Source organism: Amia ocellicauda, chromosome 7, assembly GCF_036373705.1.
Source record: "Amia ocellicauda isolate fAmiCal2 chromosome 7, fAmiCal2.hap1, whole genome shotgun sequence".
NCBI classification, from domain to species: domain Eukaryota; kingdom Metazoa; phylum Chordata; class Actinopteri; order Amiiformes; family Amiidae; genus Amia; species Amia ocellicauda.
Window position 1 is genome coordinate 33,750,439 of NC_089856.1, and position 26,595 is coordinate 33,777,033.

The 26,595-nt window shown below is 36.8% G+C and overlaps 1 protein-coding gene across 2 annotated transcripts; it reads left to right on the top strand.

Moving 5' to 3' along the window:
* On the top strand, positions 1–26,595 carry pxylp1 (2-phosphoxylose phosphatase 1). 2 transcript variants are annotated; one of them, XM_066709298.1, is made up of 6 exons: positions 1–128; positions 4,474–4,605; positions 15,321–15,482; positions 16,737–16,863; positions 22,416–22,555; positions 24,336–26,595. In XM_066709298.1, the coding sequence occupies exons 2-6, from the start codon at positions 4,515–4,517 to the stop codon at positions 25,265–25,267; spliced, it is 1,452 nt and encodes a 483-aa protein (XP_066565395.1). In that variant the 5' UTR covers positions 1–128; positions 4,474–4,514; the 3' UTR covers positions 25,268–26,595. The 2 variants fall into 2 exon arrangements, with proteins under 2 accessions (XP_066565395.1, XP_066565396.1); XM_066709299.1 differs by lacking the exons at positions 1–128; positions 4,474–4,605 and adding an exon at positions 12,693–12,885.

Below are 26,595 nucleotides of genomic sequence, written 5' to 3' on the forward strand. Positions count from 1 at the left end.
CAGGCGGCGCGGCGACACACACACATAATCTGACACACTTCAGCCTCGGCCACTTCTCCACAAGAGCCTTCAACAGCGGCGGCTGTGTGGACGTCTCCGTTGTGTGGATCTGCGGGGCCGGCGGGCGGGTAGGTACCGGTCTCTGTCCTGGCCGGAGCTGGGTTTCCACTCCAAAGGTGCTGAGGCTCAGATGAGGAGACGGGGACATGCCTGTACGTGTGTGCGGTGTGCACGTCATCTCAGCGCTGCCGCGTCCCCCGCGGTCGGTCTGTTGGACTGTTAGTGCGAAGAGGCAAAACAACAGCTTCAGTGGTTGCTGATTTCATGATGTATATAGAGATAGGGAGACACGGGGCGGAAACGAACAAAGTTTCAGTTCGGGACCTATTCGTCAGGAGCAGAAAGAGCCATTTGAACTGTCGTATCTGTTGTACGCTCAGTATTCAGACACTTGCAAGTAAAACATGCAATAACGGGTGTGTAGAGACACAACGCACATTAGCGGGACGTAAACAGTCGTGTAACCCCACACGTATGCAGTCTTTTCCTGCTGTTTCCCAGCATCTTGACTCACTATTGCACTTAGATATGTAGCAGCTTTCGCCATTGAGGGTCTTTTCTGATTGTGGCAGATATGATACTGTGCAAATGGGAACAACCGACATGCTTATTCCCATTTTGCTTTCAGCTCCCGTTAAGTTTCCTTATTGGAATAAGTTGCCAGCTGGTCAGAGTGAAAATAAATGTTGGTGCTGGAGGTTAAATGCTGATTCCCAACACACTCCCTATTCTGGGCTGTTTGCACAACAAAAGCGTTTCAGTACATTGTATTCATGCTTCGTGCAACCCTATACTTCAGCTGCCAGGGAAGCAGATCTGCTTGAATGGTGTGTGAAGATCCTGAAATGACTGTCAATACAGTATTTATCTTTGACAAGCTACATTCATTATGTGTCCTATGCATAGGTAGGTGTTTTCTACTTACGTTTATGTACTCAAATCCAAGTACATTATAACCAGCAGAAAGTGTTGTTACACTGCCTTCCTGCATTGAGTATGTTGTTCCAGCAATTGTGAGATATCATGCATATTTAGTGGAACTACATTAAAGCAAGCCATACTTGATTTGATGAGTTAATATTATACAATTATGTGAACACACTTTTTGCAGAATAGGATGTACTAGTGAACCCAGAATAAGGTATAGAAAGCAATGCAATATTTGCTTCTGGTTGCAGCTTACAATTTAATGTATGTGTGGACTTCCCTAATAACTTTATTGTATTGGGTACCCCTGCAACAAACAAAAACACAAATTATCCTGAGATTATTATGAACATTGGCTGCACTGGCGAAATTGCTGACAGACTGGGTGTGTAGGAGCGAGCCCTTCCCTAAAATCCTTGCCAGTTGAAGGTCATTTCAGGATTGGCCACATCTGTGTTTGGGTAAGGAAATGTCTTGCTGGGCACCATTTGATAGCATTGAATGGCACAAACAACCGCTTAATAAGAACTGCTGTCTTTCTCATGGCCACAACATGTTTGGGGTAGAGACAGGAATCATGTTAATGGCGGTCTTAAGTTTTATTATTCTCTTTTTACTTTAGTTTTTATTTACTCATTTTATGCCACCACTTACACCATTTCTTGTTTGTTGAGGTTCACCTATATATACACCCACTGTAAAATAGTTTTTTTTTTTCATGTATTTATTTATGCTGCTTTATAATGTTAAAGACTCTAAATTGCGGACTCTAACTTGTGGATGCTTTGTTGCATAAGACCACTAATTACCGCAGTGTAGGAAATATTATATGTATGTATATATGTGTACACTTCCTATTATGCACATGTACTTCCTGTTTCACTGCAGGATATAATGTTATTAATTATTCAGATCAATGAATGATAGCCAAAACACATTAAATAGTAGGTCAGCACTCTTGGCAATAGAGAGTGACAATCTTTTTGGTGACAATTGTTTTTTAAAACGCATAGTGTAAGGTGACCTATGGCACAATATATTTTAAACCTGCTGTAGCACTGAAGTCATAATGACAAAGAAGCCAGTAAATACATTTTATTCTAAGAAACGTGAGGCAGATTTGTTTAGATGAGCTTCTCGGGATTGGTTAATGTTTATCCAAGTTGGGGCAGCAACCAGCGAACACCGATGCAGTTGTATGATAACACTGGGGGGTTGTTGAGCTGATTTGCTCTTTGTTTCTCAGGCTATGAGTAATCGGAGCAAACACTGTAGTGAGCTATAGGTTAGCAGACTAAAAAGGTATTCTCATTTCTGCAGAAATCTCAAGAGTACTCTATGGATGAATCTCTTAGTTCAAACCCGATCAAAAGAAAACCTGTTTGGTAATAAGTGTCTTTATTGATCTTTCTAACACCGTCCACTTACTATTCAAAGGAATAGAAGCAACTTACGAGGGCAAATACAGTGTACTGTTTTACATTTCAAGTTAAGTGTTAGGAAAACATTTTTTCCATGGATTAATTATTTCTGCAGATGTATTTTGCAAGCCCACTACAGTAGTCCATGAATGAAATAAAATGTTGAACTTGCACCTAACTGATCCTCATCTCCAGTGACTCACTGAGTCATGTTGTTGAGAGGTCAGTGGCTTGAGTCTCCGTAATGATGTTGACTGAGGACTGCAGGGACTGCTGTGTTGGCAGTGCTGCTCCAATAGGATCCAGAGCAAAGCTTGGCAACTGCCAACTGGTTACATTGTCACGCAGAGAGAATTAGATAGTCTGGGAGTTGACAAGAAATCATACAGTCAGCATAAAACAAGCTGAGATGAGTCTGACCCTAATGGATCCTAATGGATTATTCAGTGTATGCAGCAGTGACTTTACTGTAGATTCAGAAGTGAGATTCTGTTATAAAGTCACAGAGCATAACATTGGTAAGATTAGAATGAATGGTTCTTATGGTGGGATTAAATTACAATTCTATATGATGTCTTAATAGTATTGAGAAAAACAAAAACAAACAGGCCTATACATCACGTTAATGGATATTTCATATCCTGTGGCGCTGAAGTTTTAATCTAAAAATAACGGTATGCTTCAAGTTGTTGAAGTATACACTGGAAATTACGTATTTTATGATATTACCATTAAGAGGAAAGAAAGTTTATGATATTATTATGTAAGCTTTTCATCGTTACAACTTTGTATTGAAATTGGCTTTGACAAGATGCTCTCCCTAATCCTCTTTCGCATTACAGCTGTGAGAATTATATTGATTTAAAGTGGAGCTTATTACTGAGCTGAAATATCTAGTTACTTGTATGGCGCCTTGCAGTGTAATTTTCAATGTCTTCTTTATAAGTGTATTATATATTTTTGAAGAGGTCTTTGCATTTCTGTACAATAACAAAGGTAACTAAGGTTTTGTGAGGGATATTTGCATGTTCAAAAGGAATTTAGCCTAATGTAATTTAAATGCACTGAAGTGTTCTTGAGAGGTTTAAATGTAATTAAATCTGATTAAAAATACATCTAAAACAAATAGCCTTACATTCAGATATACAATATGGGACTACACTTCAAACATTTGCATTGTGGCCTGCTGTTCGAATGTCCAGAAATTAGGTTTTAGATTCAGAATATAGCTTAAGCAAGCATTTATGCATGAATATTATGTCTCATCATAGGTTTAACCATTGTGTTGAATTATTAGGATAATGTCCATTTCACACCAATTAATTCTGTATCAGATTACATACCTGCCAATCTCAAGGTACTGTTGAGGTATGAGGTAAACTAAATCTGAATTAATAAACTGGGGAATGATGCATTACACTTTAGCATAATAAATTCACTGGTAGGCCTTTATTATCTGAGACTTAAAATAAGATGCACTATGCTTTATAATATAAGTTAAAAAAAAAAAGAAAGGTATATCTTTAATGTTGACATGGAAAAAATGCTCATAATCTAGGGACATTTGTTTAGTGCCAGCAATTGCACTCTGTGTGGGGCTACTAACAGGTGTAGGAAGTGGAAAAAGAGCAGATGTGTGCCCATTACACTGCTTCACTGTCTCCACGGGTCTCAAGAGCTTTGACAGAGCGGTACAATATCACTACTTGTCTTTGTTTGTGAATTTGAACTGATGCATTTGCCTTTTAAGCTTGCAGTTTGCTGGTCTAAAATCTCCTGCTTCAAAATGCATTAAAACTGGGTCATCATTCCAGGACATTCTTGGCATGACACCCACAAATTATGTGTTGGAGATCCGTTGGCATGGGAACCTTGTAATTTTCAAAAGCTCTCCGATGTTTGTATGCTTTTTTCCCCCCCCCCTCCACTCCGGGCATCAGTGTATTATTTTTATTCTACGCAGGTCATCGTAGATTGGAGGCTTTGCTTCTGGTAGTTCTAAGATAAAGATGTGTATGTGAAGCTTCTCATCAAACTACACTCTGTCTGTGCTTTGTGTTTGCAGGTGGAGCGAAGGGCAGCTGAAAGCATGGAAGGCTGACGCAAATGCACAAAATAATGGTGGCTCGGAACCGGTTTATTTTACTGCTGGTTGTGGGAGCTCTGTTGGCTGTCCTCAGTCTCAGTCTCCAGTTCTGTGAGTAAATCTCTTTTTGTGAATGTCTAATATGAAGCTGTGCCATTACAAATGTCTGTATTCCACAGTGATGACTTGTGTGTATCCACATCCGTATTTAAATAAACTAGTCTCGGTAACCTTATTTCCACAACGTATTGCTCAGATGCAGTTCGTTGGTTCCCTTTTGCTTACTTTTCATGAAACAAATGAAGATTTAAATCTTCAGTTCTGTTCAAATATAAGCCTGGCATGTTTTTATTGAAAGTGATGACTTATCTGTTGTTTCTTATGTTAAAACATTGCATTGAAAACAAATCCTTCACAAATGCATGGCAGGAGTTACTTTTCCTTAATCAGACCAGTCTGCAAGGTACAAGGCTCCAGTGATTTGTATTGATTTTAGTTTTTCCTGTGGATAAGAGATAATGTAGTTTTTATTGGTTGCATTGCAGTAACAGTACTGATAAAAGCTCTGTTTTTACTTCACTGGCTATCACTGGCTATTTTCTATATATTTACAAGTCCATGTGCCCTTGAAGAGAGAAGGGCACAAGTTGAGAAGGAACATTTTGTCTAGGCCTGTTTATATAAACCATGTATGTTTATTGAAACAGAGTACATGTTTCTTTATTTTGACGGAATTGTGTTGAATTGTGTTGCATTACATGTTATGATTAAAATAACCAAAATATAAAAGCAGTTATCAGTTTATTGTAAAATTGTTACAGTGAAGTCTGCTAATGACCAAGGTGCCTTCTTAAGAAGGCTTCCTAAGCTATTCTTACTGTGCAAGCTGAGGGAACTCTGGATGACTGAAACCCTGGCAGTGCCTGAAAAATTTAATGGAAATCCTGGTCACAGTTTGTTACGGATTATAGGGTTCAACTTGCCCTCCAAGCGGGGGATTTGACCAGTTAAGAATTTAGTTATTTGATGTTGTTTTGAGAGTCCTCTCTTTCAATAGTTTTTCTTTTCTGGTTTGCATGACTTTTTTTTTTTTTTTTTACTGTTACCATGATTATTTTAAAATGCATATTTATTTTTAGTATTGGCCACAAATAGTTATAACTGATCAAATGGGGTGTATGACCAAGCTTAATGCCTTAATTATGAGAAGGCTATTCATTTTGAAGAGCTAGATGAATTGAGGAGACCTTTAACAGATTGTTAAAATAGACAGGGCGAGTCAAAGGCAGAAAAAGTCTGTGGTCACTGTAATATTGTTTTTTGAACTGAAATTGTAGCTTCGCATCATTGAGGTATGCATTTTGAAATGACTCACACTCCTCTTTTGCTTTGAGTTATCTTCCTCCTACAGTATTGTATACCGCTTCTGCTGGCCGTGACACAATGACACACTTTATGTATCGTGCAGTAGCGGAGGAGGTGGATAGAATGTGTGTGCTGAAGGTGAGATGCAATATACAGTGTGATGAGATCATTCATTATTTATCTTGTGATATTATGAGCACGACATTCTTAACGTTATGAAGACCACAAATAAGATCTAATTTATTGGGAACCTTTATTGTTGTACATTGAAACAAGTCGGGGGGGAAACAAATGTGCGAATGTAGGCTTTATTCTTGTGAACCATCACACACACACACACGTCCTATAGATTATACAATTACATTGTCCTTTCTGTTAGCTTGATATAAGCAGCTTTAGATTTACAAGTTGATGATGGAGCTAGTGCATATTTTACCCATCTAAGTATTAGAGGGAAAATAAGTCTAAAAATCTTGCTTGAGATCAAGGAGGGTTGCCTCTGGTAGGGCATATAACACCATTGTCCAAAACAACACAATAGTGATAGTTATTAGTGGGCTTTGAAATCTGTATTTGAGTAGTCTATCTTCTCTGTACCATATCATTTTACTGGCAGCCTCACTGTAAGGTATGGTTTGTTTATCAAGTACTGTCATCCAGGGTGGTGGCTTTCATTTTCTTTAGTTATTTTTATATGTAGCGATCTTCCTTAGCAATTATAACAAGTGATGGCATGTTTCTTGTGAGTTGCAGCCACCTGTACAACAGTAGAGATGCAGTTTTTGTGTCCTCTGTCCCTTTTGAGGAAATTGCGTAAGACAAGATAAGATTTTGTCTCTTGTGGGTGGAATTCCGAACATGCAATATTGTTTATCAACACGAATCCTAAAGCCTTGGTTGGTTGGTCTGCTTCACTGAAAATCACAGGTCTTTTACTACATGCTCTTGCTTTTCATCAGTCTTGTGAAATGTAGTTGTCTACAGCTGGAGACGGGCAGTCTGTGGATGCTCCCTCTCAGAGAAGCTGGCTGGCAGTGGTTTATCACTGGTGTTCATCATGCAGGCGTTTATGGGTTTTTAAACCCCGTTTTCCTTGCCTTGTTAGACACGGTGAATCTATGGCCTCCCTTTTCCTTGGACTTTCACTTTGAAATGAGGCATGCCATAAGGACCAGAATCGCAGTAAAGTCATTTTTTATTTTTAAATCCCCTGTCCATAATTAATGAATGCAAGTGTTCTGATAATGAGTTCTTAAATCAGGGAGAAAATTAAAGTAGGAAGAGAAACATTAACTCAAGCTAAAGAGAAGTGAGGGAAATAAAGTTGAAAGCTCCAAGGCATGGTCTCCCCATTCTGGTATTGGAAAACTATATGATTTGCTGGCTTTTATTCATAATTAGAAGAGGTTTAATAAGTCAATATTAATTAGTTCTTAGGTACTGAAAAGCTACCTGTTTGGAGACCACTGCACCAGGGTTTTTAAACTGGATACATTATATAACAGGTATACTCTTGTTTTCAAGTCCTAAAGGTTGTTTAGTTAACTTTAAATCCTCAATAGCTTAAGAAACCAAAACTGTGTAAGTATAAAAGTGTAATGACAATACAATCAAGTGGAATGTCCTCAGCCACTTATACACTCCTGCTAATGCTTGCAGGCAAAACTGATAGTCTGTGCAGATTGGTCTGTTTTCATTCCAGTAAACCTAATTCTAATGCGTGGCATCACATCTGGGAGGTCTGGAAGGCAGATGTGGCGCTACTCAGAAAAGGTACCATTGTCAGTCTGAGGAGGTGTGGGCATGTTTGAAAAGCGCTGCTACAGGAGCGATGTTAAATTGGTTTGGGCCAGGTAGAGGTGGGATTAGGCTAACGTGCCGAAATGTCATCACCTTTTGCTAATCTTAGATTGAATTAGATTACTTTGTCTTATTCTAATTTCAATACAGTGGAGTTACACATGATTTTCTAATGTTTTTTTTTTTTTCTTTTCAAATAGGTGGGAGTTGATGTGAAACATAATGAGTGAATCATTATTTTTATTTTATTTGTTTGACTTTAAATGTTACAATGTCCTAGTCATTTAAGGGTGTTGGGTTAGAAATGCTAAGGATATAGATATGTCATGTTGCTGCATTTATTTTGAACATTGCGAATTAATATAATGCATATCAAAGTGAAATGCATTCCTAAACAAACAACTGTAGCACTTTTGATAAAGTATACTATGGGTATTTTAATTAATCATTCATCTGAAACCATGAGACTTTCAGTGAGGACAAATTGGGCAATTTGCATTTAATAAGTAACAGTGGTGTGTTTCTTTTGCATTAGAATGTTTCTGCCAAACAAATGTATGAACTTAGAGGGGGAAAAAACAAAACCAGAAATCAACCACCCTAGCCTATATTAAAACAAGCACTCTCGCTCAGCCCCCCCCTTTCATTCGCTACTGCTACTGCCGTGCTTATGTAATATTCTGGGGGAAACACTGTTTTGTTGGTGTTGCTTTGAACATGTTTTGATTGAAACCCTCCCCATGGTTCATACCATACAATTAAGTCGCTTCCCTTTGTAGTCTTTTGTTTGGGTTGTTCATGCCGATTAAGTGTTTAAAAATAGATTAATCTGTATCATAACTAAGGAATGTTGTTTATGATTGGGATAACTGGCATAAAACACATCCTGTGATGTTCTCATGAAACTCTATAGTGGCAGCTCTTTCTCAAGTGCTGGGCTTCCTGGGTCACATTTCTTTTTTTGCCCTAGACTCACAGGCAACTCAACAGAGAGAACAAGAAAGATTTATTGACCTCTTCAGCAATCAAAAGGGACTTTTCTCCATTGATCTCTGTAATTTACACTGTTGTATGAAGATGGATTATGTAATGCAGCAGGGTTTCTGCTTTATTATTCTAGAAAGGCAAGTTGACCAATTTCTGAGATATTCAATACAAAAAATTGATTAAAAATAATTGGGGGACTTACTGCTGTAATTATCTTCATTGTATTATCAAAGCACAGTTGTGGATGATGGAAATGCAGAGGGAAATCCATTCTTTATTTCACAAAGGCAGCAAGGAAGATAATATCCTAAGACAGATATACAGCTCTGTTCTGGACAGGGCTCTTAGTTTCCATTGTCTCTTGGGTTTCTTCCTAAAATGTGGAGCTTTGCAGAAACATTATTTTGCATAATTCTGTCTTTGATTTATTTCCATTTATCCATCCATCGAATTTTCCATCTGATAATATCAAAATGTTTCTACACCCTTTGCAAATCACAACACTCAATAATCTGGAATTGCATATCGATATCAGTGAAATTTATTTCAAAGCTTAAATTCAAAACTAACACCAGTATTGTACCTGACACGTGTTTTATACACAGAGGAAGAATGAAAAAGCTTGGTATCTCAGATGTTCCGTTTGTGATAATGAGATTTAGACACCATGTAGGGTCTTGCCACATTCAATAATCTGATAGCTGATAGTTTACTCAGTCCCCAGGCACGTCTCATTGTATCAGAGTTATTCTTTAACACTGGCAGTTGTTGACACTACTACATAATTGCTGTGAATAAGGATGTTCACCACACAGATGGGCTTCTGTTTTGCTGAACTATACATGCATCTCATTCACTAGTAGGTACACTATATGAATCAGTATGTATGTGCTCCCCAGATACAGAGATGTAGCTAGGTGTAAGAAGTTTATATTTCATTAGGCTGCAGGCCCATTAGATTGCAGTTGTCTAGAGGTAAATGTCATTCATACACATGAGGGGTAGATTATTTTATGATAGTGTTGCTCATGTAATATTAAGTCACTCTTTACATTTGTCATGTATAGTTTGTTTGTTTATTTAAATATTTTATTTATAATTCAGGATTGCAAAAGTGGCCTGGAGATCAAATGACAGGCTGATCGTACCGCAGCTTCCAGAAAGAGTCAAAACACTTAAAATGGACCTTCCCAGGTGGAATATTTTAGTTGTAAATTATACATTTTAAGGACTGTAGAAGAAAGACAGAAACAGAAGCAAGTTTTAATTAATTGGTTTTATTTTTGGAAAGTGCTTTTTTTTTCACGTATTGTTAAGCTCCTGATAGCAGTGAGAAACAAAGGTCAATTATGTAATAAGTTATGTAAGTTGTTTCAATCTGTAAGTTATTTAGAAAAGACATTTTAAGCTAATTAAAAAAATGATTTCAGCACACACAGTGTACACATAACATACATGGAACTAATCAGGCTGCTAGTACAAGAAAAAAGGGTAGAACACCAACTTAAACACACCATCAGCCTCTGACACTTTTCCATACCCTGTGCACCCCCCAAAAACACCCTCTTACTTAATGGAAAGTTACAGAACTGTTTGAACCGACAGATTTCTTATACTTATTTTTTCCTCACCATTTTTAACGTAGGCTGGACGTGACCTTCTTCCGAAACTCCAAGTAACTTCTGCGACAGTTTCTGTCTCATCCGTGGAAACATACTATAGTTATTTACCAATGAATGGAAAGTGGTATGATATCAATAATTCCAATAATGTTCAATTCCTCAACCTATTTTATTGAAGTCGTCATTCTGACATGACTGCAAAGCCAAACTAATATCTTGTTCATAGATTTTCAAAATATTCTGCAGTTTATTTCCTTAAATTAAAATTGTATCGGTGGAAAGATGTTTTTGGGAGCAATATAAATAAAAAGATTCTATTAAAGCTGAGACGGTGAGAGGTCACAATATGAGTTATTCATAAGGTGCACTCTGTATAAAATCATTGGGAAGAATGCAGATAAAGTAGGCTTATAGGACTGACATCAATGTTTAATGCATGGTCAATGCAATACAGCTTGCTGCATTATTTCTGCAGTAAATTCATTTAAATTAATATTTCTGTTAGTGTACTATGAAACTCTATTTTTGTTATTATTTCTAATCAACAAACTGATTTCCCCTATTTTAAGAGCGAGCATTAAAAAAAGTGACAAACCACCTTTTATGTGAAGCTTGTTACACCGTACAGTATTACCACAGCCTAGTTTCTGAATATGCCCTGCAATATTGTGACCCAAAGTACTGGTTTAATTTCACCGGTAGCATTAGAAAGTAAGATGTATAGTATTTTGTTTAAGCTTTTCTAATTGTTGACACAATAATTGAATCTCAGCATGAGGTTTCTTTATAAATGTTTATGTATAATTATTTTTCCGCTGTAAACTAAGATAATTGTCGGGCTTCGATTTAATCCATTTGTGCCCCCTTAAAGCTAAATCCCAGAGATCGCAATTACGGTGCCTAGAAGAGGACTTTTCAAACAGCAGTTATTGATGCAGTCATGACTCAGAAGAGGAGTGTGGGAAGCATGATTCACAGTCCACTGGATTGTGCTGTGGAAGTCTCACTTATAATGAGATTTTGCAGAACTGAGGAACCAGTCCTTGCAACCGGTTTAATGTTATCTAGTGTAGTACTGCATTTGTGGTACTTGAGTGCCCTTAGTCTTTTTTTGTAGTGTAAAAAGCATCAATTGGGACTTTCCTGGCAATAGGAAATGACAGGGAAATATACTGTCTGGTATATGGAAATGAATACCTCATTCATTGTAAGGAATAGGGTTTAAGTAAGACGCTAATCTGATTTGCCGTATATTTTAACAGAGATTCCCTATTTCATAAAACAAGGGTAAGCCTATTTAACCTAGTCTTTGGCAGAATTTGTGTTTTATGCAGGACTGACATTTTTTGTTATGTTCCAGGTAATTTTAGTCAATAGATAAACTTACCATCTAATGATTATAGTTCTATGGGAAGGTAGATCATTCACAAACGTAGAATGAAATTAGAATGATGTTTGTATACAGCATTGTATATAATCTCCCTACTAAATCGATTTAAATTGCATATTTTGACAGAAAAGTGGTTTGGAAGCACTAGTTCATTGTGCATGCTCACTTTAATCTTCTGGAATTGGAACAGTACTGTTGATGTGTTTATAAGAAAATCATTCTGATAGAAATTGATTTTTCCTGCTGGTAAGTCGTGCAACGTTTATTTTTCATTGTGCCGTAATCTTTCTCCACGCATCATCAAAGATTGTGCTCAGGCAGATGGCTTTCGGTGGTAACTGCTTAATTTCTGCTGAACAAGTTGTATGGTTTGTTTACAGTGCTGATTATGATGCAAATAAGCAGAGCCAATTATTTTGCTATATTAATTGCAAAATTATGCATGATTTTAATTGAGTTAGGAGTTTACTTTTTTTTTCAGTATACTCTAATAGCCTACATAAAATGTTGATTTCTCCTTTGGTGTTGAAGAGTTTGAATATGTATTTCAAGTCATGTTTGTCTGAAACCATAGATTCCACATCTGAAGGATGTTTTATGTAGGTGGATTCAATTATCAACACATTCGATTTAAAAAAAAGTAGCTTGATTTGTTCAATGCATTGACAGTATCATAGAGACCTTTGTTGTACAATTGTATTCTAGTACCTCCATTATTAAGTGTTTATCTCAAGGAAACGTATTGTTTTATATTGGATTTTTAGATTTAGATTTTGATGTTGTACATCCCAAAATATTTTGACTGCATGTACATGTACACTATTCTTAACTTTCTGTGGGGGAAGGTGGTGTCCTAGAAATACTTGCATGAATTCTGATCCTTATCAGTATTAATCGTGATGTAAGTAGCATGTTATCTGGCATTAACATCACAATAGTGGTTAACCTACGTCAATATATTGGTGTGACAGCAAGGAATTCTTGCACCTGGTTACGTAGGAAAGACTCGGGTTGCGTTTTAATCATGTCAGTTTAGAATATAAAGGCCTCTTAGTCTGAGCTCTACAGTGTTGTTTTGATTGGTGGAGAATTATGGGCTGGATATATGCAGGGTTTTTTCCTACCGAGTGTCTTAAAACTGAATAGTCTGGATTGTCGTGGCACTTGGCAGTAGTTATTGTACTGTAACCATGCTCAAACCTTTGCTGTCTCTTCTGGCACTTACAGGTAAGTTTGTGCATCAAGTAACTATTTTATAGATTATGAAATTGAATTTAAACCATGTGTAGCTTCATGATTGTATATAAATTCTTTATGAACTTTGTTCTTCAAGGTCTCCCTGGCTACTTATTTATTTTGATTTGCATGCAATGTGTTTGATTTGGATGATGCCCAACTATGCTCCTGTTTAAATATTCCACTAATTGTATTTATATATAAATTAATTAATGGATTTATTTATTTACCTTAACTTATGTTGGATATCTGCCTGCTTTGGATATACTTAACATAATGCTTGTTTGCGTGAAGCTTTTTGTGTAATATGTGGACTGGAACGAACATGTCCTACAATATATATGACTCCTAGCACACAGTGGTGAAATTACCTGTTTTCCAGTCAATATCGGTTGTGACAGAGGAAAAACCTTCCTTCTTTTGCTGTACCTCATACAACCTTTGAGCCCTTCTGAAACCACAGTTTAGATTCAGGCATGGTCACAATTTTGTGAACAAGTATGAACCAGTAATTATTGTACAAGGCTCAGCTTTTGTGGAGTGAAGCATTCACTGTTTTCTGTATTTAATGCTTGTGAATTTTCTCAAATTTGTGGTTCTCACAGGCTTATTAAAGTAGCATTCCCATTCCTCTCTCCCACAACTCCTTTTTGTGACTAGAAGTTTCCCTTGAAGCTGAAATGCTTTACAGAGGAAACACCCTGACCTCCTTGCTCATTTCTTTCCAATGCTTTGGAAGCCCTTGTCTTCAGTACAAGAACACTGTTTACATTACCCCAAGTAGCTTTTAGAATGGGTTGCCAAGGAGGTTTTTGTCAAGGTTCTTTGCCTTTGAGGGGCATCCTGTCCTTCTAGTGCAAACAGCGGTAATATTTACCTATGCTAACCCTCCTCTGGAACGTGCCTGTGTTTTAGCATTACAATGAGGTATGGTACTGGGTCTACTGACAGCAGGGCACTTGGGTCGATCATCTTCCCATGGAATTGATACTCCTTCAGAGTTGTTCCCACAGATTTTTTCTTTTTTTTCCAGAAGTCTTCAGTTAACACTTTCTGGGCCCATCTCTGATACTTTAGAAAGATTCTGCAGAAATGGGAAGGGCTGGCTTTTTCCTTTGAACAAACTGTGGTCAGATTGCCCATCCAATTTATTTACTATGAAATTGAGTGGTTTGCCCAGGGGGAAAATTACAACCCTTTGAAGACAATTGAAAAATCATTATTGCCAATTAAAATATGTATGTTTTAAATAAATATCTGTACAATTTATACACACACACACACACACACACACGGACACAAACACACCCATTAAGTTTCTGACATACTATCCATCCAGTAACAAACAATACTGTAGAATATTTGTCTTCAGTGTCTGCCGTGCTTTTGTAAAGGCTTCATGTAATTTTCTCCAGAGGCATATAAGATATGATATCAGGATTCTGCACAATTGAGTGAAAAATCATGCAATGAAAAATAAGTTGAATTGACTAATTAGGTGATGTGGTGCTGTTCATGCAAATTATGTTTGTTATTATTTTAAATGCATTAATTAAGCTATATATATATATATATATATATATATATAATGAGAGAGAGCAAGAGGGCTCGGTATGTAGATTTTAGTAAGTGTAATTTATATGCAGTTTTAGGTTTTTCTTTTTCTGAAATCTTCACTTTAATTGTTGTGATTCTAATTTGTAAATTGTCACTTTTTTAGAGCATATAGAAATTACTCTTCTATCTGTAATAGGTTGTATTTAGGTGGGGAAAAAATAAGTACCTTGATTTTACTCTAAAAATGTAATGCATTGATTTTGAAATGTTTGTATCTGTCAAAATAAAGAACACTACAAATCATTTAAAAAGGCCCCTTGTGGTTTTAATTCTATCTAGTGAAATGAATTCAGCTGACTACTGTTATGAAGCAATGTATATTTGATTTAATTTAACTGTAGTGCTTGTATTCTTGATTGGTCTGCCAGACGACTGAAGTACCCCAATCAATAACTATGAATAGACCTGATAGATACGTATTATGCACCATTTTCTGAGGTTTGAAACTTGTATTTCTCAGACCGAATTGAATCCCCAAGATTGCTGAGTGTACAATTAAAATCAAAGATGAGGAACAGTAGAAAAATGTGTCATGATGCACTGAAGATATCATGATTAAAATGATATAATCCTTTTTCTTATTTAAATGATATATATTTGTTCACAGCAAAGGGATTTTATCTCTTGTGCAGTTACTGTGGGCATGATTGTAAAATTAGAATATTGGGCACTGTAGTGTAACTAATGTGTTAACTAACTAGTGTTAATCTTGAATTTAATGGAGGTTTGAATATGTTAAGCTATTCTACTGTCATCTTAAGCTCAAAGTTCTTGTTTTCTTTCGCCGCTTGATTTTTAATGTCTTATAGTGCACTTGATTCCAACCACACCGTTAAAAGAAGTCCAGCAACATGCCAAAAGCAGAAGGATTACTGTTCCCATCCCCTACACAGAGCCTCCAGTCTTGGACCCTATTTATGAAGCCTATGCATACTGCAACATTCCCAACAGAACGGAGCACAGCTGGGAAGGTAAGACCTTTCTCAACCAGCTGTTTGACAATTCCTATGAAGACAATTCAACTGAAACATTGGATATCTTTGTGTAATATATCATTTGTACACTTTTCTGTCATGCATGAATGATTTGAGAATGGTGAAATTGTTTCAGTTTAGTTTGTTTTTAACTTTTATTTGATACATTTATGAATCTGATCGTTATTGAATCTTTCAGTACTTTTCTTGTTTCAGTACATGCTGTAATATGATTAAAACTATGACAATGGTATGCCCTTGAAAACATGGTTAAAGTGAAAGGAAACTAAACGCTTAAATAAAGTTGAAATATACTATATAGATGGTGACAAGGAAAAGCAACTTCCCCATTTTACAGGAGTGCTAACAGAATCTGTCATTGCTATATAATAATACATTTCACAGCATAAAATATGACATTTTAAGAATTCCGTTCCATTTTTGTGAGTGCCATTGGTATAAAATGGCTACAGGAATCTGTCTTTTTAAGGAGATAGTCACAAAGATACATGTTGTCCCACTTCCCAGATGTCTGTATGCTGTGGTCTTTTTTTTCTGTCTCTCGTCTCATGTAATAAAGCAAACATCAGTCCGTAATCCCACACTGATCGGATTATTACATTACTGACTTTAAAGAAGGGTGATTGGAAGGAAGTTTTTTTTTCCCCCAATAACTTTTCTTTAAGCTTTAGTTTTATGACAAAACTAGATGTTAACTTTAATATTGATATATATATATATATATATATATATATATATATATATATATATATATATATTGCTTTAGCATAACTGAATTGCCAAAGATTGTGTTTTTTCCCAAATGGGACATTTTCTGTACTTTGTCGGAAATCTTTTCATTACAGTAAGCTTAGCTCTTAAACAGCTTTAGCTTGTCTGATTTAAAACCCCTCCATTGCCTATAATTATGTTTTCAAATGAAATCTGCTTTTTACCCAGCTTAAATAATTGGACAGTATGTTTCTCATCTGTCTCTTATCAGTCCAAAATCAGATGGAGCTTCAGTTACATAACATAAACCCTGGTTGATTAAATTGAAAAACGTGTCAAAATGTTGGTTTTATGGTAATTTATATCGTCTGTTTAGCTAGGAAACAAACTGTGTAAATTGTAAGCCATCAGAATATTTATGCTTTGTTAAAAAAAAAAAAAGGAGAGGGAAAGCGATTATAGTAAGTTTAGCTGTTTTCTGTAAAATTTTACCAATACATTGTTACTGCTTCCTCTCAGGTCACAGCCCCCCTGATTATAAACTGCTGTCAGTGCAAGTGATGATTCGCCATGGTGACCGATATCCACTCTATTCCATTCCTAAAACCAAAAGGCCAGCTATTGACTGTACTTTGGTACCAAACAGGTGAGTTCCTCAGCATTGTGCTTTATTTAATTATATTAAGGTTTTATTTTTTTCTGTTTCCCCCTCTTAAGTATACTGTTGTACAGCAATGAAAATGAATGTGTTAAACGTCAGCAGTATTAATTAGTTTAATTGATATGCTACAGGCAAATGTATTATATCTACAGTGTTCCAGTCCATTTGGATTTAATGCAGATCTCATTAAAGAATCTAGAATCTAAGTTGTTAGTTACAAAGCGTTATTGTTTCAATCTGAGTCACAGAACTAGCAGTAGATTTGCCTCTCAAGGAAAAGAAGGTTTGGCTTGTTGCACTGACCATCTTTGTTACATCTGCTCTCCTGCTGTACAGTAACCTTGCTGTGTTTATTTCAATGGACCAGTGACCTTTCCGTTGGATTCTTACACTTTATTTTTTCTTCTTTTCAATAGAATTTTCTTATGGGGGAAATTGGGTCAATTATAACTCTTTCAGTTGCGCACCAACCTCAGCACTTGTTTAGGTAATTAAATACACAAGCTTATGAGTATATGCCAACTGCATTTTCAGAGATTGTAAGTATTAAAACTTTGGTGGCACCGCCACATTTATTAAAAACAAGCTGCTGGTGGAGAGGGATAGCCTTAAGGCCTCTCTGACACATCTGATCACTGTGTATGTAAATTGTCAGAGATGACATTCCATTGGTAAAATGCCATTCTGTGAACTGGGCATGATTCCATATGTATGCACAGTAAATATCTATTCCACTAATATTGACTATCATGTATAGATACCACATAGCATGGAGTCAATTTGATGTTATAAATGCAGTATTTCACCCATTACCAGAAGATGCCATTAGGTTTATGAAGTAATAAAGGCACATTTTCCATTATAGCCGAATGCAACCTATTTCCTATCGTGTCACACCTAAAGACTAGAAACTGATCAAACAAAAGCTAGTAAGTGTGCTACAAGCCATTCATTTTATTGTATTATTGTCATTAAGATGTTCATATCACCCACAGTTTTTTGTTGTTGTCGTCATTATTGTTGTTTTTGCTTAGATTTTGTTATTCGCACTAACCTTTCCACAAAGAGCAGTTCCTAGTTAGTTGCAAATTAGGCAGTGCTCATGGAAAATCTCAAAGTGGGTTCACCAGCGTATTAACATACTGCTTGCTGTCAAGAGTTGTAGTCTTAAAGTCCGCGTTCAGCATTTCTGTCACCTTCCATCCCTTCAGCTTTGGAAGAAGCTCTGTTAAAGTGTTCAGCGGTACCAAATTAAAATGAGTAGGCATGTAAACGTAATATATACTACATAAATCCACCAGAAATTGTATATATTTCCATGTTGAATTGATTAAAATCAGATACCAAGTAAGAGGCTCAGGTGAATGTTTCTTCATTCTGAAAATACTCTGAAAAGGTCTGAGCCCGCATTAACTGTTACATGCGTGTAAACCAGTGCATATAAAACCGTAGAACTGAGAAATAATGGCTGAAGTGATTTCAACTGACATCTCTCTCGTATCTGGCATAAAACTCCTTTCAAGCCGCAAGGAAACAATGTAGAATATTAATCCTGGTATCCTATTTATGCAAGGCTTTATTCATCTTTGGATATGTATTTAAATGCCTAGGGTATATTCTCTCATGAATTGTAATGGCAGTGGATTGTCAGCAAATTGTGATTGCATTTTGAGTAGAGAATTGTTTTTCAAATATTCATTTAAGGTAATTATTTGGCATGGTAAAAGTCTAAATTAATTTCAGTATAATCTAATGTATTATTTTAATACATAAACGCTATGTTTCTATGATCCCTTTTTAACAACCATAGCATGTAGAATTAAGTGTTCTCTATATTAAGGATCTACATCAGTAAAAATTATAATATGAAGCAAGATTTTATACAAGAAACATTATCTCAGATCTCCTATACTTTTTCATTGTTTTCATTCCATTTAGGAGTATCAGAGTTTTGTTGGACAAATGCCTAAATGTAGTGAGATTAAGCTTTCTGAATAATAATGCATTTTATTTTTATTTTTTTTGATATAAAGTATGATCAATGAATCAAGCTATTCTTGTCAACCTTCCTTGCTATTCCCTTGAAGTCTTCATTCCCTTTGAAAAAAGCTTAATTTTGTCTATTCAAGTATCTGATATAGATGTACTTAATTATTCTAGCTGAGTAATATAATGTAAAACTGATAGATCTGCTGCTCTTCATGGTGTATTTGGGTGACCTGCTCCAGGGAAAATAAACCATAGGTGATGTGTTTCTGTTAGGATGACTAAAACTGAGGCATACACAATGTGTCATATGTGAAATACTATTTAGAATATGCTAACTGTCATTGCGTTTTAGACTAACGTGTACATAGACAGTGTGGCATTTTCCCTGTTTTCTCTGTTTTGTTCTCCTCAGGTCAAAGGTGAAAGAAACCCTACTGTTAGCATACAGCCATTCTGGACCTCACCCAATTTGACCACAACTGCACTGGTTTATAGCCTGGTTTAAACATAAAATAAATAAATGCCACCGCCGAACGTAAATAAATCTCCCTGATGATTTGATTAATGGCAGCCCCAAGCAGATTAATCCATCACTACGCTCTGCTGAGATTAAGCTACATAATGGCTGGTGGTATTTGCGGATTGTGTGACGGCATTTCAGTAGTGAGGAATATACACTATGACTCATCTAACACATTCATCTCCACAGTTATGTACTTTTTACCACAAGTATAAAATAAAATTATTTCTTTTTAGATTATTATAATTATTTCTTCTTTAAGAAGTACTCACACAATGCCAGCATGCTACATAGCACATGACATTAAAGTGAAAACCTTCCTCAGTGTACATTGTCATTTATTGTAATTTGTAGCAGAATCCAGTAAAATGATCTGATGGGGATTGCACATTCCACATGCCATTATTCAAATATTTTGCAGGACTGACATTTTAGTTTACCTGGTATGGCATTAGGGTTTTACATTCCACACCATTGCTGTATCTGCCATCTGGTGAACACCTATGACATTTAAATCAACCTTGCAAACGTTAGAGTCTATTCACAGAGAGAGGGGGTGTTGAAGGGCAAGGCTAAGCTAGTGTAACACCCGGTATTATCCTTGCATTCAGTGAAGGGCAGCAGGCGGGAGACTGTATATTAAACCGAGTTCATCCAGGAGGAATACACAATCTTTGTTTAGATTAAATTTTTCCTTTATTTTGTAATTACTGTCCGTGGCAATTCTTGACCATTTTTAATGTATTATAAACCATAAAGGGTCAAATGACAGTTGTTTGGAAGGGTTAGGTTCAGGTTGATTTCTAGAGCATAATTATGAGTACTTTATCAAACTTTTTCACTAAAATTAATTGATGAAATTAGTGTTTCATTTTGGTCCAACTAAAGTTAGGCTTAGAATCTCCCGTACATTTAGACCTTCTGTTAGTTCGGATTGAATTTCTAATGAGTTTTCTCAATGAGGTGTAGATTATGTTTAGATCCTGTTGCTAGGGCTAAAGCTTATGAATTTTATTTGGGGTTACAGGTCTGGGTTAGGGTTTTAGTCCTTAATACTAACTCTGCTTACAGGCAAAAATTAGAATATCAATGAACAAGTATGAGCTGACAGATGGAAATCATTTTGTTGAAATGTTTATGATGTATTTCATGTTGAATAAATACAAATTGTTATTTTTCACTCCCTCTGGCATTCCCATTTCAGTGCACCTAACATCTCTATATTTACCATACTTGTTCTTGCTTAATTACCATACACTGCAGCTAAATTGTTAGGTTTCATACACACTGAACCTTTAGTTTCCCATTTGAAGATTTCTGTCTGTGCACCCATAATCCCCAGGATACTGAAGTGGAGAAAAACACCTTCTAATTATGCTCTGAAAAATGCAGACAGCATAATCTTTTATTTACAAAGCTCTGCATTGCTTGTGTGAAATTGTCCACAAGAACAAAATGTCTGCAAGTCTTTGCCAGACAGACACAAGCTGGCAGTTTGATTTCTTTGGATGAAAATATGCAAATAGTAAAGGGGTGGTGGTGGGGGGTCATTTTCAAAATACCTAGAGGAATGACCAGCAGCATGGAAGTGCTAAATTGGTTTAGTCCAATTTCAGCAGGTTTCTTTTTTTTCTTTCACATATGAAAGTGAAAAATATTCTCTCCACTTGTATTAATATAATCCATTAAACAAGAGGCTATCCAATTATTAGCCTTATAGTAGACTAAACACTCCTATCAATAAATAGCTTGCTTTATACCAACAATATATATATTATTACCATGATTATTGGACTGGATTGTATAAATACAGTAAAACAGATGGTACCGTTGCACAGATTTTGTTTTATAAACGCAAACAATCTGCATTCCAGATGTGTGAAGCCATACTGGAGAGAGCCCAATTTAAAATCCAGACATCTTTAAACGCGCTTATGGCTGGCACTTCTAAATTCCTGTGCAGTTCTGCCATTCTGCACCCCCAGTGCCACATCATAATTACAATTTTAGGAATGCAGAGGGGTCAGAGTTAAGGCTAATATTCAGACCTCGGTGGAGGCCGAGTAAGTATTTTATAAGAGATGCTTGATTATTCACACAGCACTGAGATGGCCAAAGTGCGTTACTATGCCAGCAAAGTGTCGGATTGTAAATCAGTTTTGCTTGGCGGGAACAGGACTGTTGGGGAGAAGAACATGTCCAAAGGGAAACAATCTCTGTGTGCGGTATCTCTACACAGGCAGTTTTTTGTTCAGTCTAAACGTAATGATTTAATTCCCTCTTATACAGCAAATCTTGTTTAATACAAAGTGCATCGCAAATTCAGTGTTTGAGGCTGGCATTGTGAACAGCTTGCTCTTCTAGTGTTGTGCTTGAGTGCCCCCTGGTGGTGTTCGGGTAGCATTACATATGCAATGTGCCCAAGGATAACCTAAACAAAGGGATAATAGCAGCTGATTGCTGAACACACAAAACACTGCTGGAATTACATTTTAAAATGTAGTATATTATGATATTTCATCATTTTGTATAGTTTTCCTTTTCAGACCTTTTTCTTTCGCTCCCATTAAGTACCTGTCAGCAAGAGCACAGTCGATTGAACTAATTAATACATAATTAAAAAGACATTCCATAATATTGTTATATGCTTGGATTAGCTATGGGATGTATGAAGATTAATAAGTGATAACTGTTTAATACATCCAGTCAATCGCACATTCTGGGTTTCAGTGGTTTAACCCTCTGCATTCCGTTAAGAATATTGAGAAAATGGAAAGACGGATCATGTTAAACCTGGTGATTTCCAGAATTCATTTGAAAGCAAGTGATACAAGAAAAAACTTTAATTAAATCTTGAAACCAGCTGAAATCTCATTAAGCAGGTATCTGTATTTCATGAAACGGGAAGAATCATTATGCCGGGACAGTTAGTTGACTAATGACTGCTCCATGTATACCTCGACAGATAAATGAAATGCTTTGTATTTCCTTAATGATCTGAGATGGTCCTTGTACTTTTCCTCTGAAGGAAGCCCTCCCACCCTCGGCTGGCCGCCTTCATTAGTCACATGTCCAAAGCAGAGAGGGGCCAATGGGACAGTGCGATGAGCGCGATTCCCAGACTGCCCAGCCACACGGTGTGTGAGATGGGAGAACTCACACAGACAGGTAATCACGGAAAGCTTTCGAAGACTGCAGAGAGTCGCTCATATTTTGGTTTCACTGTGCTGAAAAATTCCTCACGTTTCACCACATTACTACTCCCAGGCCTGGGGTAGCATTCATTCAGATTTTTTTATTGTATGTCAATTCTTAATTTTTTTGCTAGGCATGAAATTATGAGTCTTAATTTGCATTTTGTTTGCCTTTGCATTTCTTTAGGAAAACAAAGTATCTGGACGCAGCTGTTTGGCACAGAAACATTTGTTCATGACCTAACCGAATGTGAATTTTGAAATTGTACCAAGATTGAAACTTTATTAAAGTTCTTCAGTATTTAAGTCATCCTTCATTATCCTACAAAGCTTTACAGAGTTGCTATAAGCTCCACTTTCTTGGTACACGATAAGCATAGAGATTGAGTGATGGAAATATTTATTAACAGTTTGAGCCTTTGCTTTCCACTTTGTTTCAGATGAATTGCTCTGTTAATGTCATACGAACCCTTTGTGAGGTAGACTGGCCTTTGATCTGGTCAATTCAGTTACTTTTGTCTCTTAATCAATTAGATTGATTTCACGTTACAAAAGACGTGGCAGCTGATCTCAAAACAATATAGGGTTGAGTAGCAGCTGCTTTCTTATATCTACAGTATGCAAACGTATATGGATGGATAAACAATGTGTGGGATACATATTTCATTCTTTACTTTGTCTGAAATAAAAGGGAACAGATTTATTGGAGAGATGGACCAATCTAGGACTAACTGTATCACTCTTAAAAACTAAAGTAATGTATTCCTGTGTGGAATTTCTCTCAGTAGATGGCAATGGAGAATATATTAATGATCTACTCAGAGTAAACAGTTTTATTTGATCTATGGTGTACTATGTGTTCTACTTTATTAGGCTTTACCAGGCTTTGTAGTCACCATTTTCACTTTTCATTAAACCCATCCTTTGGAAAAGGTAACACAATTTTGTTTGGTAGAGATACAGGATTCATTATTTTTCAATTTTCCAACTAATTCACACTTTAACCAAATATTCTTCTTCGATTAACAACAGCAGAATTAAAATTCTTGCCCACTGATATACTTCTGAGAGATCTGGGGGTTTTGAGTCCATGCTGAAGATTTCACACTGAGGATACGATCTGTTTGGTCCTGTGTCTGGGATGAGTAATGCTTCGGGGAATATGTTCCTTAGGTGTACCATAAATATGAACACTAAATGGGTTTAATCTACACTTCTATTTAGCAGAAACATTGTTCGAGCTGTACCTTCTCCGGTTTATAGCTGTGTACTGCTTGTGGCTCATTACTCACACAGCAATAACAAATTGTGATATACTGTCAGCTGCTCCGGCTTATTAAGGGAACAAACAGAAAATGGTTTCCTGTGAAATATGCCACTTTGCTGCAGGGGCGTTTGTAGAAATATTATTACGCTCTATGTGTATCCTTAAAACCTAGACTAGCTTCTGAGAACGCTGCAGCCCTTAGGAACAAGGTGGATCGATCATAGTGAGAGGACCTCATCAAAAGGCAAAGGGAATCAATACGGCTGCCTGAAGATTATATCTTTCTTGATCCTTCACTTGTTTACTGGTAGAAATTGGTCTGTTTCCTTACATGTTTTTCTTGTTTGCTTCTCACTGTTGACCCATGGCAAAAAAAAAAAATAGCAGAGGAGGGGAAATGTGTGATACTATTATGTAATTACTGTATTAAAACATGTCTGTCCTCAGTGGGGAAAATATATATATATATGTGCATTTGTGTTTGCAGGTATTGTACAGCATCTACACAACGGCCAGTTACTGCATGACACCTACATAAAGAAACACAAGCTGCTGCCTAACAATTGGGGCAGCAAGCACTTGTACATAGAATCGACCCGTAAGAGCCGGACCCTTCAGAGTGGCCTGGCCCTGCTCTACGGACTGCTGCCCGAGTTCGACTGGCAGAAGGTCAACGTCCGGCACCAGTGGAGCACCATCTTCTGCTCTGGCAGCTGCGACTGCCCCATGAGGAACCACTACCTGGAGGAGGAGCAGCGGAGGCAGTACAACCTGCGCGTGAAGAACACCTTGCTGGAGCAGACCTACATGGAAATGGCCAAGATAGTGGGGGTGCCGACGCGGCAGCTGAGAGCGGCCAATCCCATCGACTCTCTCCTGTGCCACTTCTGTCACAACATCACTTTCCCCTGCACCCAGAACGGCTGCATCAGCCTGAAACACTTCTCTGTCATCAAGGCCCAGCAGCTGGAGGACAAGAAGGACAGACACGAGAAGAAACTGTATTACAAGTACTCCCTGCTGGCCACCCACCCTTTCCTGAACCAGACAATCGCCCGCATGCAGAGGATAGCACAGGGGCGCAAGGATGAGCTGTTTGCCCTCTTCTCTGCCCACGATGTCACCGTGGCACCATTGCTCAGTGCCCTGGGGCTCTCTGAAGCCAGGTTCCCCAGATTTGCTGCCCGGATCACGTTTGAGCTGTGGAAGGGTGCGAAGGACAAAAACGACCTCTACGTCCGTATTCTGTACAACGGAGAGGACGTGACTTTCTTCACCTCATTCTGCCAGACTCACAGCAGGCATTCCGGCCCAGGCCTTTGTCCTTTCAAAAAGTTTCTCAATTTTGTGAGGAGGGACATGTTTGCCATCTTCAACAGCACTAATTACTTTGACGCTTGCCATAGGCGAATACTGTAAGTTGTTCATTCTGAAGCCACCAGGTTTAGTTGCAACTAATTGCTTGATGTCACCAGCACAGCAGTTGTCATATTTATTAATTTATATTTATAGGTTAGGAATGTTATTTTTTTGTTTAGTTTAGTCTTTTTTAAGGTTGCCTTTTTGGCTAGTTAGTGACTTTGCTCATCTGTTCAAAATGTCACTGGAAATTCACTTACATAACTAGTGTAATGAATAGGTTTGCCTCATTTGCATTATTAGAAAATATGAATATATAATAGTTCTTCAAATGGCATTGTAACGTACTTAATTATTTAATACTATTATTTTTGGGAAAATAATGGCGGTGCTTACGAAAACAATTTACAATAAACCAGTGTTACTGGTTTACAAATACCTTAAACAGTGTGCTCAGCATATCTTCTTCTGAACAGTAGATGGAGCTAAACACTTTTTTTTCATTCTTCTTGCTTCCTGAAGAATACTTGAAAAATCACTTTAGCTGGAATAGTACATTGCACATAAAAGCAGTTTTTAGATGCATAACTGTTAATAAAAGGAGTATAGAACAGGAGTTGTTTGAAAAAGTATAACCAAAACAATTTTATATCGCACATTCCAGTGGCAGGGAGTTTCTGTAACTTTGTTACTTCGTGGCCAGTACATTTTATACATTTCCAAGTTATTAATAAAGCAAAAGAACCAATACAATAATATATTGTAATATGAAGACCACATGGATAGGAGGGTGAGATCAGTTGGTTTGCTGGAGTCATCTGACCATCATTCAGCAGCCGATCGACAAACGGTGATGATGAAGATACATTGTGTGTGTGTGTGTGTGTAAAACACAATTGTTGTTTTTATGATCTTCCTGCTGTATGCCACTCTCCATACTGTTTACCTTTTTAACAGCTGCAATATTACATTGTCTAAATCTACTGCACAAAAACGATGCATCTCAAAATTTTGTAATTTGTTTTTTATGTTTCAAAAATTTGTCCCGTTTTTTTTCTCTGTACACTTGACTTATATTTTGTTTTATTTTATCTATATATTTTTCTGCTGGAGTTTAATTCCTGTTTCATTCAACATACTTTTATAATCCTGTTCCCACACTAAAAATGTGTGTTTTGACAATTTATAACTGTATTGGGGGATTTCAATATTTTTATAAATTTAGAATAACATGCAGCACAAAACTAAATTGTAGCAGATATCAGATTCTTGTTTAAAGTAGATATTTCTAGATTTTTTTTCTAGAGTTCTTTTCAATAATGCATATCTACTTGTTCATGTATAGTTGTTGGGCTTTCAAAATAAACTAAATAATAAAAATAATTGTA

Excerpts from the sequence above, each read along its gene's own strand:
- pxylp1 (XM_066709298.1), top strand. The coding sequence starts at position 4,515 with ATGCACAAAATAATGGTGGCTCGGAACCGGTTTATTTTACTGCTGGTT. Across the intron at positions 15,483-16,736 it reads AACGGAGCACAGCTGGGAAG|GTCACAGCCCCCCTGATTAT; the intron begins GTAAGACCTTTC and ends GCTTCCTCTCAG. Across the intron at positions 16,864-22,415 it reads TGTACTTTGGTACCAAACAG|GAAGCCCTCCCACCCTCGGC; the intron begins GTGAGTTCCTCA and ends TTTCCTCTGAAG.